Source organism: Eucalyptus grandis, chromosome 6 (assembly GCF_016545825.1).
Source record: "Eucalyptus grandis isolate ANBG69807.140 chromosome 6, ASM1654582v1, whole genome shotgun sequence".
Classification (NCBI taxonomy): Eukaryota; Viridiplantae; Streptophyta; class Magnoliopsida; order Myrtales; family Myrtaceae; genus Eucalyptus; species Eucalyptus grandis.
In genome coordinates, this window is record NC_052617.1 from 18,497,394 (window position 1) to 18,513,315 (window position 15,922).

At 41.4% G+C, this 15,922-nt stretch overlaps 2 protein-coding genes across 2 annotated transcripts; both read right to left on the bottom strand.

Moving 5' to 3' along the window:
* Positions 1–342: 342 nt before the first annotated feature.
* On the bottom strand, positions 343–3,657 carry LOC104448726. Its single transcript, XM_010062609.3, has 6 exons — positions 3,241–3,657; positions 2,123–2,249; positions 1,424–1,560; positions 1,212–1,274; positions 1,006–1,074; positions 343–760 (listed from the first exon to the last, which is right to left on the bottom strand). Exons 1-6 carry the CDS (start codon positions 3,439–3,441, stop codon positions 689–691), a joined length of 669 nt encoding a protein of 222 aa, XP_010060911.1. The 5' UTR covers positions 3,442–3,657; the 3' UTR covers positions 343–688.
* A 6,421-nt stretch (positions 3,658–10,078) lies between these two features.
* LOC120294704 (protein NTM1-like 9) lies at positions 10,079–12,632 on the bottom strand. The gene is made up of 4 exons (XM_039315129.1): positions 12,413–12,632; positions 12,133–12,291; positions 11,226–11,616; positions 10,079–10,691 (listed from the first exon to the last, which is right to left on the bottom strand). The coding sequence occupies exons 1-4, from the start codon at positions 12,620–12,622 to the stop codon at positions 10,315–10,317; spliced, it is 1,137 nt and encodes a 378-aa protein (XP_039171063.1). The 5' UTR covers positions 12,623–12,632; the 3' UTR covers positions 10,079–10,314.
* Between the last annotated feature and the right edge of the window lie 3,290 nt (positions 12,633–15,922).

Genomic DNA, 15,922 nt, shown 5'->3' on the forward strand with positions numbered 1-15,922 from the left:
GTTTGTCCTAACACGAGACGTATACAACCCGTCCTGCGTCTAGAAAGAAACGCTTCTAAACATTTCCTAAATTCTTTATTACTGCTGCCACCAAGAAAGCTGCTCTTCCTCCGAAATCAAACCAGTGACACTAGGCATCAACAACCGTCCCGTGAATCACGTCCTGCAATGAATCGATGAATTCGACAAGCTACAAGGGGAGTCACCTGCTTCATAAGTCGCTCATTATCACAAGCTCATTGCATATCCAGCCAGACGATGTTGTTCGATGTACTCGCGCCCCGGGAGCAGCGGCGATTAAAGAGATTTGGAATTCGAGAAAGTAATTTGGCAGACGCCTAGTTAGCCAGTAGAAATCAAGAGAATTAGACAAAATACAGGTCGCATATATACATCGCCAAAGATACCACCACTTCCCTCGTCAGCAATAGTTCTTCGAGTAGGACACAGACGCAAAATTCTAAGTTGTCTAGTTATTGTTCATATATCTACATCGCGGTCTCTATACTACCAAAAAGTACCCTCTATAACTTAGATATAGTCCATAACTAAGCAATGCAGGGAAAGACGGTCCATAGACTGATACATATATATTACAGAATTCGCTGCACAAAGGGAAGAGGAGTCCCGTAAATAGCTCTCGGTTAGCGTGAATACGTTAGACTAGGATCTCACAATCCTCTCCCAGTCACTTGCAGACGGTCTTCAGTTTCTTTGCGGCCTGGACGAATCCCACAATAACCTGCAACTCGTCCATTTCCTGCACGCCATGGAAAAGATGCAAGAAAGAATTGGTAATTGGGCGAAAAAAATGGCAGCACAAATCCAAGTTTTTCAAAGACTAGGGGAACTAGCGATTGACGGAAGGCTCTGGAGATTTCTAGCGATCAAATTAATTCGTTTATTCAGTCTTTTTGCAATGGCAGTAGGCAATTTATTACCAAATAGTCTTCAAGAACATAGAGTAACTATACACAGTCCGATGCGTGGAAGAGTTAACTATACCTGAGACATGAAATGTCTTTGAACAACATCGATGAGTTGCTCTTTTGATGGGTTGGGTACAGCATCCACCTAAAAAAGGCGGCCAGCGTGTTAGTTAGCGAGACAGTGAAAGTCAAACGATTACGGAGATTTCCGCAATTAAAAAAAGAGAAAGAAAGAAATTCCGATAGACAAAGCAAATAGGAAAAGAATAGAAAAAGTCTCACGAGATTGAAGTGGCGCCAATATCTCCATAAAGCAGCCATCTCCAATTTGCTGAGGTCAACTTTCTGGACAGTGGGTGAGAGGAATAGGAAAAAGAAATAATCATTAAACAACGACTAGTGGAGAATACCAAATGCAATATAAAGTTATTGCTTTGAAAGGCTGGAGGATACAAACAAGAGACGGTGCAAGTGAGAGGCATTGGAGATCGTACCGTGGACCCACGGGTAGAAATTGATCCCTTAGATTGTGAATCACAAGAATGAGTCCTGCTCATGGTCTTGTGGTATGATCCAGATGATTTGTGCACTCGATGCCTTGATCTGTGGGACTTTTGAGTGTCATCGGATGCTAGAACAAGAGCAGCACAAGCACAATCATAAAGGGGTCGTGGGGCATACCCAAAAATAAAGTGGAATAAGGGAGCTTTCAGCAATAGTAAAAGCAAAAGACGAAAGGTGAAAGGCAAAGTGGATCCTATGTTCTCCAACACTTTCCATGTGAAAAACCAATCTTTCAAACCGCCATACCAAAGAATATTTCATCATGGGTCTAATTGAACAGGACCCAATTAGGATTAACCGAGACCGATACAATCAACATCTCCTGCTGCTATTTAAACAATTTCTTAGCTAAACAGCTAATGTCGCAGCAAATCAGACATGTCTCGTTCTAACTCAAACTGCTTTGGAGGGATCTTCCTTGAGAAGCAGCAGATTATATGGCACCCAATAAAAAAAGCTAATTGCTGATTCTTTTCTTGGATTTGACAAGTTCCAGCCACAAGTAATGACTCAAGAAACTCCCGTAACTCATTGCCTCATTTAAGGAATCTCCAGTGGCACAACAAAAAAGTCCAGAAGTGAGAAAAGGAAGCACAGGCCACAAAAAACAGACTGCTTTAGGAACTCACTCATATCCGATGCATTCCAATGCCCATTCTCATAATCCAGGTCGTCATCTTCCTCATGACCAGTAGGAGCTTCAATCACGCTGAGGGCATTCCTCTGTAGCTTGACTTCAATGCCATTCGTCAGGACCTGGAATTAACCAAGAACGTAAGAGGAACTCTACGCGACTCCATTGGCCGAGAAACGTAAAAGATGGGAACACACATTGTGGAACAACAGTTGAGGGAGCTCCATTATCTCATGGAAGCATTAATTTAGTTTAATTTGAAAATCGAGGAAGGCCCACACCTTTGAAGATTTCCTAAATCCATACTCATTATTTATTCCTTCTGCCCCCAGAATTAAAAAGCGAAGATCCTGCAGATCTTCTCACTCAAGAAAACAAAAAAACAAAGGGAGATCGAGATAAGAGGCTCGATCAATTTTCTCCGGAGCGATTTCAGAATTTACAATTAGAAAAGAGCAAACATCTTAAACCATCGCCGACGTCATGCGAAACTAAACCAAAAGAAACTTCGCATTAAGCAATCCATACCAATACCACATCAAAGAAGAAGAAGAAGAAGAAGATTAAACGTTTAGATTTAATACATTCTAGAATCCCCCCTAAGTAAATGAATCGAAAAAGGCCCATTCACGATCCGAAAGTAAATAATTCCCAAATAAGATTATACCCAGATATTCACATGCAAAATTCTCACTTATAATAGTGATGAATACTCCTTTTTCTTCTTCTTCCTCCTCTTTTGGCCCGAGTAGCAATGAACACTCGATATCGAGAACTTCAATCTGAAATTCGGACACTGAAAAGTACCATCGAAGTTCATCGAATCACTAAAATGCGCACGCATTGACGCGGACCGGCATGTGCCATTCCCGATCGTGTCCCCAAATCCGTTCCGACTTCAAATCAAGTCAACGCGGCGCACTCACTAACCCACCCACCACAATTCTCCGACACAGTATAAAGGGGAAAACCTAAAATTCAAGAAGGCTCGAATGCGAGACACGCCCCGCATTGCACCAATCGACCCCGATCCCGATCAATCCGCATTCCCCACCCCCGGAGGAGAAAGAGAGAAGGGGAAAGGAGCCGTCGCCGAAGCGGGGAGAGAATTACCAGCCAATGCCACCCGCCGAGGCCGACGGCCTTCTTGACCACGCCCTGGAGGCCGACGAGGACGGACTTGGTGCGGTTGTTCCCGGTGACGACGACCTTGGTGTGGCGCGGCAGCACCGAGAGCTCCTCCTCGCTGCTGTCGCCGTAGCTCTGCAGGTGCGAGAACCCGCCGTTGATCGAGCTCTCCATTGCCTCCATCATCCTCGGCTCCTATCCTCCGAGCACCCAAAAATGATCGGACCCAAAAAAAAAAAAAGAAAAAGAAAAAGAAGAAAAGAATCGAAACGGAGGAAAGCAGCAGCCTCAGCCAATGAGATCGACGAGCATTGCTGAGCTCGAACTCGGAATGCGAGCAGGAAGAGAGAGAGAGAGAGAGGAAGAGAGAGGGAATTCAGTGGAAAGAGTGTGTTTCTTTTTCGAGAGAAAAGCACGGAGAGAGGAGAGAGAGAGTGGCGTTGCTGTCAATCCCGAAGACCAGAAACGGACGAATGGAAGGAGGCCACGTCGGATCGGAGGCTGTCGTCCAATAATGCAACCCTTTCCTCAACAAAACAACTGTTGTCGCAGCGTCCGCGCAATTACCACTGGCGGTTTTCGGAGAAAAGAGAGATTAGTAGTGGGGTTGACTGGTTGACTGGTGCTGTCGCGGGGCTAGCTGAAATGACGAGAATGCCCCTCGTCGGATGGGTGCTCCTTAGCTGGAAGCGCTTGATGCTTTTTCTTCTTTCTTTTCCTACTTATGAGTTATGACCCGTCTTAATGATAAAAGCGGAGAGAAATAATAATAATAATAATAATAATAAATGTGCCGCGAGGAGATGGACATCGACGTTCTTATTTAAGGGGATGCTTTATTCCGTTTGTTTCGGAAAAAAGAAAAATGTTGACATTTCTAAAAAAATATATTTTCTAAACAGACTTTTTTTAAGGAAAATGATAATATTTTTTTATATTCAATTAAAATATGAACGAAAACTGCAAATTATTATTTGTTGCTTAGAAAAAATTTATTCTATTTTTCCTAAAGAGACATGCATTATTCATTTGATACAAGGGCCAAGAATTTGTACAGAAAAAAATCACCCAAAAAAATTGTCGAAGCAGTAAGTTATACACTTTTGAAGTTTTGCCCTTTCAAATTTATTGTAACTGGACAAATAACGAGAGACATGCTTTAATTATTTGATTTCTCGTTTTTTTAGAAATTTAGTGTTTTCCACGAGATCTCCCAATTTTACATTATGAAATTGCATTGAATTAAATTTCCATGGCATAAATATAATCATAGCTTGTAAACTATTTTTTTTTCTCTTACAGAACCTAAGCTCGGTGCTTAGGTCTTGAGCCCAGCCTTAGAGTACTCAGGTCTAGGTACTGGGTTTTAGACCCAACCACAAGAATCTTGGGCTCGGCCATGCAAGGTCCATGTCTTAGAAGTTCGAGTTTCTCAAGCTCAACCATTAGAACCCAAAGCACAAGCACCTGAAGACCCGACCCAGGCACTAGTGACTTGGGTATAAGAGCTAAGTCCCTAAACATGGTTGCTAAAAGTCTTGACATAGGATTGGTGTCCCAAGCCCAACCTCAGTGGACTCGAACTTAGACACCAATGACTTTGGTACAAGAGTCGAGTACCCCATAATAGGTATGTGGTCTTGAACTTGGTACCTCAAGAGACCTAGGCCCAACCTTCGTTGACTTGGGCCAAATAGCTTAGGAACCGAGCTCAACCTCGATAAACCTAGGCCAAGGTGCAAGTAGCTTGGACGCGGGTGCACGGTACATAAGCACGATTGCACGCTAACATAGACCCAAGCATTGGTGACTTGGGAGTGGGAGCCAAATACTTGGTCATGCTCACGAGGTACCCAAGTACAATCGACGGGGACCTAGGCACGGGCACAAAGGTCTTGGGCCCGACCTTAATGGACCTCGAGTGAGCTTCTATGGACCCGAGTTAACCATTAATGAATTGAGCCTGATCTCAATAGTCCTAGGCATGTAACTTAGATGAGAGAGCGGGGTACCCAAGCATGTCCACTAGAGACCCATATTGACCTATGTGGACTTGATCTTGGACGCTGGGGACATGGCGTAGGAGCTAGTTATCCAAGCATGGTTGCTAGGAGCTCAAGCATAGGCACTAGGGTCTTAGACCCAGCCTTGAGGTTCTTGGGTGTAGCCCTTATGGACCTAGGTCCAACCATCGAGGAATCGAGCTAGGCCTCAATGGACTCGACTTGAGCGTTAGTGACTTGAGCAAGGGAATTAGGTAACCTGGCATGGCCAAAAAATAATTTAAGAAAAATGAAAACCTTAAACCCTTAATTTAGAGCTCAACATCCATTAACCGAGTGCTTGTCTCGTCCCACTCTTACCTCATATGAATCATCTTACTATCTCTCACTCACAGCCTCAACTTTCAAATTTAACATCCATCAACTCACAGCCTCATTCTCAACTTTAAGATGAGTTCGATCTTTTTATTAATATCGCAATTAAGAATATAGATTTTTTTTTTTTTTTTACTTTACTTAGCTTGCTAGAAATGTCATATGAAGTGCATGAAGTTTGGTGGACTGGTTCTATGGACCCATCTAAGAATTGGATTGGACCAGCGGTTTGGTCTTCGGGTGGGTCCATGTAACCAATGGGTGGTTCCTAGTTTCAATTTTTCAAAATCTATCCTTAATAGGTGGTTTTCGATTCTAAGATGAGGATCATCCACCCGGACCATGCTCATCCCTATGCACAAGCACAAGGTTCGACCTTGGCCTTGAGAGACTTGAGCCTTGCCTCTGTGGACCCAAGCTTGACCTCGGTGGGTTTTAGGCCCAAAAATCGGGTACTCAAGAATGGGTGCCAAGGTCTTGTGCCTAGGCTCCGTTGCCAAGGACTAGGACAATCTCTATAGACCCAAGCTCAAGCATTAGTGATTCTGGCATAGGAGCAAGATGAGGTTGTTTATGTATTCATGACCATTAATCGTGTGAAAAATTTGGATGCACATTATTCGTAAACAAACTAAACGCATTGTATTGTAGCACGGTCTAAAACATTGCTTTATCAAATATGATGCGTTCGAGCCAAACAATCTCGTGATGTCTTAACTTATTGACATGCAAGTTATTTAGCTAGTTTTCAAATAAATGCAATGTGCGTTTGTAAGGATAAATGGACTTGAGAAGAGCATAAAGACCAGCTTGTAGATATATGTTTTTATTTTGTACTAAATGCACGGTATAAGTTCGATTTTCAACGCCATTGAATGCCAATGGTGCCAATGTTATGTTCGAGTCATCTATCCAAATAAGCATATTTGTCGTGGAAAAAAGAAAGAAATGAAAGGACATGGATATATACTATTTTTCCGTGTATTTTTCAGGCCATACCAACCTAAACAAGTCATTAAAATACTTCATTTCGGTTTCGTTTAGACCTCAAAATTCCTAAGATGTAAAATAGTTAGAGGGTAGAGGTAGGGTTTAGGCTTGATAAACATATTGACCCAATTGGGGTTGTGAGACGGGTATCGACACGTAAAAAAATAAGGAAAGCATCCTAACAACCTGCCATCCTCACAATGCAAACATATTGTAGGAGGAAACTCTCTGGCCTTTCAAGAGGTACCTCTTAACCAACTATCGAGGATCCAAGTTCAATCATATTTGTTATGAGAAAAAAAAAGAAGAAAAAGAAATGAAGGGAACGTCAATATATAATATTTTACGTCTAGTTTTAGGCGATATCAACCTAAGCAAGTTGTTAAAAGGCTTAATCTCAGGTGATCTTGGAATCCCTTGCATATAAAGCAATAAGGGTAAAGGCGAAGTTAGGGCTTAATAAAAACACCGACTCAATCGGGTGGTGTACGGCTTGCGAACAGCGACATGAAAAAAAGTAAGGAAAACATCCTGACAACCACCTGTCTCTACAATGCAAACAAACGGGCGTAGGAGGCCCCCTCATAGGAGGAAACTCCCTGGCCTTCATGGTACTCTCTAAACCGAGTTTGATGATCTAAGGTCAAGCATATTTGTTGTGTTAAAAATAAAAAAGGTAGAAATGAAAGGAACGTAATGTAAGATATTCTTAGCAAAGTCAAAAAGGTGAAAGTAAGCTTGGAAATTAACATGGACCTACAACTTTGTCGGACAGATTATAGACATCCAATCGCTTGGTAAAAAGCTTATATCGAGAACAGTTGTTCGACTGGACTAGTGTTAACCAGGACTAACAAACCGTAATTTCACAACTAAAGCAGGCGACAAAATTAAAGAAAGGTAAAATTCCATAAAACCACCTTGAACTTTAAGGGCGGTGCGTGTTTATCCATAAAATTATATAATAGCCTCTACTCTACTTTTTTTATAACTTTAAGTATGTACATTTACTTTGATAGTGAGTGGTTTTTTTTATTGTTCGATCATTTTCAGCAAACAAAATGTGTAAAAGTCCAAAATACTAATTCGTAAAATATTTTTCACTCAAATAAACACACCCCAAAACTTTCATTACAAAGGGAAAAAAATTGTTCTTCAAGAAAAGTGACTAGTTTTCATTAGTTTGGTGATTGAGGGAAAATGATCCCTAAGAAGTTCATTTTCTTCTGATATGAGCTCGTCATTTTCAGTCTATTGGAAAACATTTTTCATAAATCGATTAGTTTTTCATCATTTAAATGCCGGAAAACAAAGAGATAATTTCACAAAAACAATTTTACTTAAAGTAAACGAACCTTTAGTTCGAGACCGCGAACCTCCATGTATCGTGCAAAATCAATCAATTCGTCTTGAACAGGCACGGTTTGCAAAACGACGTTTCGACATTCGTCTTTCGGTCCCTTTCTCGAGCCCATCAACTGTAACCACCACCGCCGCCACCACCACCACAGAAAGGGGCGGGAAAAGTTCCAGCGGGCAAATTCCCACTCGCCCCCGATTTTCCCGCCATGCGCGCGAGCGAACGCGAGCCGTCGGCGCCTCCGGGGAGAACCCCCTAACTCCCGTCGGATCACGTCGGGGGCCACACGGGGTTTGGGGGAGAAAAAAAAGAATTCCTTAAAAGAGTCGAAAAATCAAAAGATAAAAAAAGAAGAGAGAGAAAGAGAGAGGGAGAGGGAAAGAAAAATCTAGAAAAAGAAAAAAAATCCTCCGAAGACATGTTCACGGAGCATGTGTAATGATCCGGAAGGTTGAAAAAAAATCCTTGCAGGGTAGGCTCATCTTTTCGAACGCCTCGACACTCGTAAAGCAAAGACAGGCGACACGACAAAAACGTAGTGGGATCATTCCCTCCCCCTCCCTCTCTCTCTCTCTCCTCGTAAAGTTCTAGAGGGAGACGGGAAGTGGGCATAGGAGAGTGTCCCTGCATGCGCATCCTCCACTCCGATCTCCGCCGTCCATCGCGCGGACGAGCTGCCCGGATTGCCCCCTGCTCGCCGCTTGATCAGGGAGATGAGGGGTTACAAAAAGCGGTTCCAGGATTCCGTACAGTTCATCTGCATACTTTGAAGTCTAAACCTTGTCCTATCATAATTTTCAAAGTCTGACTCCAAATATTTTTTTTTCAGATTCCACCTCACCACTGTTTCTATTCAATGACCATAACTTATAAATAAAATAAGATTTTAATTATAAAATAAAAGCTTAGACTAATAGTTGTAAATTATACATAGATCATCAAACATTATGAAATATCAAGAGATCGCACGAAGACATAAATCAAGAAAAACATAAAAACTTATCATGAACTTAGAATCTATCCATCGAAATGGGTTCAACTTGGAACTTACTTGTATATCTTGAAGCTCAAAATCGGATAAATAAATTCACTATGATCCAATTCTTCGATTTTAGTTTTTACTCTAAAATTATGCTAACCCTAAGCGGGGGTGTGTAGCTTGACGGAGCGGAGGAGCAGAGCACGCGTCTCGAACTTTATCCGGAATTATGAGTCGCGTAGACACGCTAAATAATGCATGCAAATTGCAATAATTAATACAGATACGCGTAATATATTTATTGTGTGCAGGAGAGGAGCAGTAGAGTGAGCAGAAGTTTGACTTTGGGGGCTTTTCAGCCGCTATCGCCGGGTACTTTGTGTTCGCACTATCGCCACTTCAATTATTGTGTTTCGATTGCTAAGTCTCGTCGGAGCAATGATGATGATCCCTAGAATCAAAGGCTCTAGAAAGCAAAAGGAGAGAGGAAACGAGTCGTATACATTTCATTTATATGATGGACAATTGAATTTCTTGGGTGGTGTTGAATGTGCATCCTATTATTTCACGAGTGATGTGGGGTTTGGTCGAGGTGGTTGCGGTTGTGATGTGATTGTATCATGTTGTGAGCATAATTCGTGCGATACACTTGTTTTAAAGCTATAATGCCTCACCACTGCAGTGCAATTTCGCCAAATGCCTAGTAAACACTATTCTGCATCCGACATGTCAGCTGAAAACCTATACAAAACTGTCTCTAAAGGCTCCATAGTAACAATGCCTCCCACAAGGCAGTGCCTACCAAGCGCAAAATGTTGTTCAGGATCGTTTCTTAGAGCCGAAGGGCCCAATCGGATGCGTTATACTCAAGGTCCTGAGAGAGTTCAGTCGGGCCATCATAAGCCCAGAACTTCTCGCCGAATCTTCGCTGATGAAGCTGAACCATAAACGTTTTGCCTAATGATCTGCATCCAGCTGATGTTTCATGTGCTAAAAGCTCTCAAAGTCGCAAACAGACAGGGGAAACACTACCGATATATCATTAACATTTGCAAAACCAAACAAATCCAGACAGCATACCTTTGTCTTGTATGTTTTTTTTTTTGAAATCACCTGCAAGTGCTTGAAATCAAGCTAGGCTTAAAAAAAAACAGATCTGTCTCCGGCATTAAATAATTAAAATCCTTTCCCCCTAAGCCATAATCTACTAAATAGTCTCGGGTGGTAGATGCCACGTCAATGTACCCGCGATTATTCCTTAAAATAGCATAAAGTATGTAACACGAATCCACCCTACAACAGGTAGAATGTATCCGAACAACATCAGCAGCACAGGCGGCAGGATTGCCGACCTACGTCATCATAACTTTTCCTCTTGACAGCATGCCAATCGGTGACTGTGAGCACTGGAGAGATGAGCTAGAATGGCTTGAAGCACAGGTACTTCTCCTCGAGCTTCTTGAATCCTTCATCAGTCTTCGTGCTTCGCCATGACCAGGAGAAGGCGCTTGGCCGCTGCTTGACCCATCGCTACTCTGAGAACTCGAGGCCTTCCTCTTGAGCTTTTCCGACCTTCCATCTGTCTCATTTCTTCCATCAGCAGATGGTGTCTGGCTATTGTCCAACAGTTCGCTGCTCTGAGAATCTAAAGTCAATGGTGGACTGCTGTCCCTGCTGACTTCTTTGCCATCTCTGGCATTCTCTGAAGATATCTCTTCAATGAACAATCCTGTAAGTTAGCACCAGCTATTCAGGCTTCACTAAATGGTGATCTGAATGAAATCTTGAACTGATTTGGCAAAGTTTAGGATGACCAACACAATGGCTTAAAAGGGGAAAATAGGAAGACCTTTTGATCATATTAATTTACTTGTAATTAGCAGTCTAAATGCATCGAAATTACAAAATCATATATATAAGGATTCTAACATCGTAGGACCATAAACCACACAATCACTGTAGTTTCTTGATCAGAGGCAAATTCACCGCAATGACTAGAACTTAGGCAATACTGATGTCAGTCAAGCTGGTCAATGATATCAGTTACCAATTGGGCTACATTCTTAACTATAACTAATGAATCACATACGTTCACATGAACTAAAAGACGCGTTCTCCTTTCTCACGTGATGCAGACATAAAATCTGCAGCCCTTGAAGGTGACGTCACCATAAAAACGAGCAACATCAATGATCAGATGATATAGAACCAGTAGTAGCTCCTCTTTATTGAAAACCAGATGCAAGGAGGCCAAAGAACATACCTGAAATTGCTGTTTGGACAACGTCATCTGGTTTTGAAGAATCAAAGACACCAAAGTTGCAACCACCATCCTTATGCTCTACATGATCTCCACTTTCAGCTACTAAGCCCAGCATTGCGTCCAGATAATTAAAGCATTCATCTGACAACATGGTCACGCAGCTTGAATCATCTGAATCAGATGGAGGCGATTCTGGAATGTCAAGGTCTGATAATCCTAAGTAGACATCATCATCAATAAATTCCAACTCATCATCATCAATAAATTCCAACTCCTCCAATGCTATGTAGTCATCAGGATCAATAATATCCAACTCAGGCAGATTTTCAACAGGATGACTTAGAAGGAGACTGTCTGCACGTTGCATCATATTGCGGGAAGTGGTGTCAACCTACACCAGATAAAAGTCTTGATGAGCCGGGAGATAGCAACATTCTGGGGGCAACAGCACTGACTAGCGCCATGTAACCAAGCACGAGGATGAGATTATTACAATAAGCAATAAATCCTTATTTTCATAGTCCAGACATCCAATCATGAGAAAGTTATGGAAAAGATCATTTACAAGCAAATATCAATAGTGAAGACCAATCTTTTACTATAATATGAGCCAACTGATCCAAGGCACGTAATGGTAGTTACTGATAATCTCAACTGCAACTTTCATGGACTGCCTTGCAATTGATGCGATAAGTTTACATTTTGTGATCAATTGAACAAACATTCAGCTAGTAAACATAATGCGCTTATTTTGGTGCCTCAGCATCTTGAAAACTCACAGCCGCAAGTCATTCGGAGGAGTAAATTTACATATTTTCCAATGTTACCTAGACGTTGCTAATCAATCTAATTTTATTCATGAACGTAGGAAGAACCGAGCAACCACAAAGAAATCAGTGAGGCGCACCTGCATCTGTTGCTTGGTAGGTATGTTGAAATTATCTGGAGGCAGTGAGTTAATGAAGTTTTCTGTAAGGAACTCAGTACCCGCGACATTTTGCGGCATTTCACTGTCAGATGGGGGCAAGCTGCTACTGCAGAAGACTTTGCAGAGCGATTTAGTATCCTGCACAAAATCCAACCCAAATTGGCCGTCAAGGGGCAGTATGATTAAGGAGGAAGGGGTTGGGGGGGGAGGAAAAATGCATCAGTGAATTAGCATAGACAACGTGGGATTCGGGTAATACCTTTGCTGGAAGAGCTTCTCTTGATACCTTCGTAGTTATATAGTACTCCAGCATCAACCAATCAGTTTTTTCAACATGCGGGCCTTGTACTTCGTAGAATTCGTGAGTTGCTTCCCAACCTTTGATGGAAGCATCACCAAATATCTCACGGGGTTCTCCTCTAGGCTTCCAGAATCCGCCTTCTGCCCCCTTGTTCTCCATTGAGTCCATGAAGTACCACACATTTTCTGCTAAGATCAATCGTGGCAAGTAATGTTAGTCAACATGTGCAATCCTTTAGCAGCACACTGGCACGTAAAGAGGAGTTTGAGGAGCGGATCACCTAGCAAAGTTTGAGGCAGACAGTCGAAAGGGTTCACATCTGTCATCACATTCGCCGGAGCAAAGTCTGCATGAGGCATGCAAAAAAAGAACGTGAAGAGCTCCTCAGTTGAAGGACACATCTCGGGCAATATCGGAGAAAGGAGGAACTTCTCAGCGAACAAACTTCTTCCTGAATCGAGCACAAACGGAAAGTCAATGATGGTAACAAAATACGGTCATCAAAACCACGGACGTGAGCCCAAAGACTCAGACCAAATGATCCAGAGATTTGATGCAAAGCTGTTAAATAAAAACAGCAGGGATCAGCTCCTTTCGAGTCTGAACGAAAGAAAGACGAACTAACTAGTTGAACAAAATCAATAACCATGGCCATTAAGCATGGGAGCTTTTGCTGATGCTGAAGTCAGAAACTATCCGCCCTATAATAATAGACTAGAGACAACAGCAGAAAGGCGAACCAATCGAGCTAAACAGGTACGTCGAAGCCGAAATGAAAGCTACAAAATAGCGTTAAGGGAATTCCTAACCTGGACAAGATGATAACGATGAAAAAAACGAACCAGCTGCGACTCAAAATTCCTTAGCCTTTACTCCGCAGAGAAGAATGAGCGGGTTGGGTGGGTATTTATAGGCTGCTCAAGTGAAGACAGTGAGCTCAACTCAACCATGGTTTTCTCTTTTTCCTTATTTTGAATCCAGAACTCAACCATGGTTAATTATGCTAAAAGCGGAAACCAATCAAGCCGAGGTGTCATCATTGATGAGAAACGACGTCGACTTGCACACAAAACGACGTTGTTTAGTAGATTTTACGAATCTAGAACTTGTATTCTTAAGAAAGAAGGAATGAGAAACCCTAAATAGAAAGCGTTGTACATGGAAAATTTAATTATGGATGCTTTTATAAAATATCGCATATTTTTCAAGTTTTCTAAAAACGGTAGATATATTTCTTTAGAAAGCTTGTGCACCTTTTTTGGCATTCGACCCCTCTTCATATGTCGATCACGTGACTATCCAAATGCAACCATTCAATCATTTTATCATGCCATGTACATTTTTAGAATGTTTCCGCTTAGTTTCTATCTATTATTGACCTAAGCCATTGATCATGCAAATGAGACTTGTTAATTAGTTCAGTCTACGGTTTGTTGAATCTCTATGAAATTTGTAATTTAAGTGCTAAACTTTGATTTTCATTATTCAATGCCATTCCATGTAAATGATGCATTTTAATTGGAATTTCATAAGTTTTTTGACGAGTAAAAATATAAATGAATTGTTCAATAGATTGAGTGAGGATTATATTTTAAATACTCAAAGGCTTGCTTGTTTGGATTGAAATTAAATCAAAAGTATCTTTTACTTTGCTGCCAAAAGAGAAATATTATTCAAATTTTTACAAAACTACAAAAAGATCATATATGAAACTGAGTATTAATATTTGAGTACTGTGAAAGTGCATCAAATTAAAAGAAGAAGAAGAAGAAGAAGAAGTTACAGTATATAAGCTGCGAATTAATCAAAAAGTAAAAATCAATCCAAATAAGTAGATAGTATTTGATTGAATAAAAAGGTAAATAGTCATGGATGAAATGTCCCTTTATTTAGGATTAAAATAACTTTTCGCTTTATCTGTCAAAATTTAGAAGAGTACTCAAAATTTTAAAAAATTAATAAAAAATATTATATGTGAATTTATGTGTCAATTGTTTCGAGTGTAGAATTAATAAAAGCCAAAAATTTATGATCCACAATTGGTCAGGTCTCGGCAAGCGTCCCTAGCAAGTCGTTCATTCATGCACCTTCTCATTGTCTGAGCAACCGCAGCAATGACCATTAGTCAGAGAAATCACCGTAATCCATCCAGTAAGGGATCGACACGTGAGAAAGTGTAAGAGGTTGTCCTCGCACGAGTGTCATGTGGACTGAGTTTCACTGGCTAATTGGACAGGTCGTGGATGAAGTCTGCATTATTATTATTATTATTATTATTTTTTTTGGGGCGATTTTAGAGGATGAAAATGGCTGAAGACCAAAATTTGAAATGATTAGTGTGAGTTTGATCAAAAAAAGACGAAATTCATTGGGGGTGATAATGTGGTGTTTATGATGTTATGTTGTTATTATATCTTGGTCACAAGGCTGACAAGGGATTTGTTGATGATTAGAATTGGATTAATGTAGCATAATTGAAAGGCTATGGTTTGAGACATTTGATTAAATTAGTTTGGCAATATGATCAGATGAATCCATCTAGATTTTGCACACTATTTATCTCTAATGAGTTGGTAATGAACATCGTTCAATGACTCTTTTGAAAAAGTTTGATTGATGAAAATTTCTTAATTTAGTAACATTATTATTTCCACGTAGAATTGCCGATCCTGTGTTTACCTAACGTTACCTATAGGCATGTGTCACGGCCAAGAGGTTTCCGGAGTTAAAGGGCCGTGCCTTGCTGCGGAGGACCTCTTGCGATCGCTTGGATTCCCAACAAGACTTCTTTTGGAACTTTCCAAGGGTGGGCGACACCGTTATTACGCCAAATTCTAGAAGTTTCTAGCCATTAATGTCGGTAGTTGGAAGCTATCATTAGTGTCAGTATGGCGGTGCGATCTCATCCGCCGAATGAATTCTAGATCAACGGATGTAATCAAAGGGCCTCTAGTATAATAAGGGATGCCCTCCCCCTCATTTGTAATCATCCAACTATTTCAACAATAAAAAAAAAATTTTCTTTCCAAAGCGCCTCTCTTTAGAAACTTTCTTTCTCTATGATTCGGGTGAGCGAGCGAGTGAGCGTTCGATTGAGCAAGGCTTGGTTTAGGTGATCCAAAAGAGCCTGAGTCGCCGCGCGTCACGTTCCCAATCGATCGACCCGTGACAAATGGTATTAGAGCAAAGGAGAGATCCGTTTGGAGAGATTGAGGAGCGCCAACTGTTCGAGAGAATGTTGAGCCAATATGCTGTTATGAATGGAGAGGCCATGCAAGTCAAGGAGACCCACGGCCGAATAAAGAAAAGAGAAGCCTCAATGGACATCGTAGCTGCGTTGGATGAGAAGCTCGTGAAGGTCCGGAGTGCCATGGTCGAATTTATGGAAGGTCTTGACGACGTGAGAGACCGGATCATGGAGGTTGAGACCTCGCTCTATGAAGACTTCACGACCAGCCTCAACGAAGC

Bases quoted from the DNA above. Each gene is read 5' to 3' on its own strand.
- LOC104448726 (XM_010062609.3), bottom strand. From the start codon at position 3,441: ATGATGGAGGCAATGGAGAGCTCGATCAACGGCGGGTTCTCGCACCTG. The intron at 2,250-3,240 runs GTAATTCTCTCC...GGTTAATTCCAG, and splicing joins TCGGCGGGTGGCATTGGCTG to GTCCTGACGAATGGCATTGA. The intron at 1,275-1,423 runs GTACGATCTCCA...CCCACTGTCCAG, and splicing joins TTTCTACCCGTGGGTCCACG to AAAGTTGACCTCAGCAAATT.
- LOC120294704 (XM_039315129.1), bottom strand. From the start codon at position 12,622: ATGGACTCAATGGAGAACAAGGGGGCAGAAGGCGGATTCTGGAAGCCT. The intron at 12,292-12,412 runs GTATTACCCGAA...GATTTTGTGCAG, and splicing joins GAGAAGCTCTTCCAGCAAAG to GATACTAAATCGCTCTGCAA. The intron at 10,692-11,225 runs GTATGTTCTTTG...GCTAACTTACAG, and splicing joins TGTCCAAACAGCAATTTCAG to GATTGTTCATTGAAGAGATA.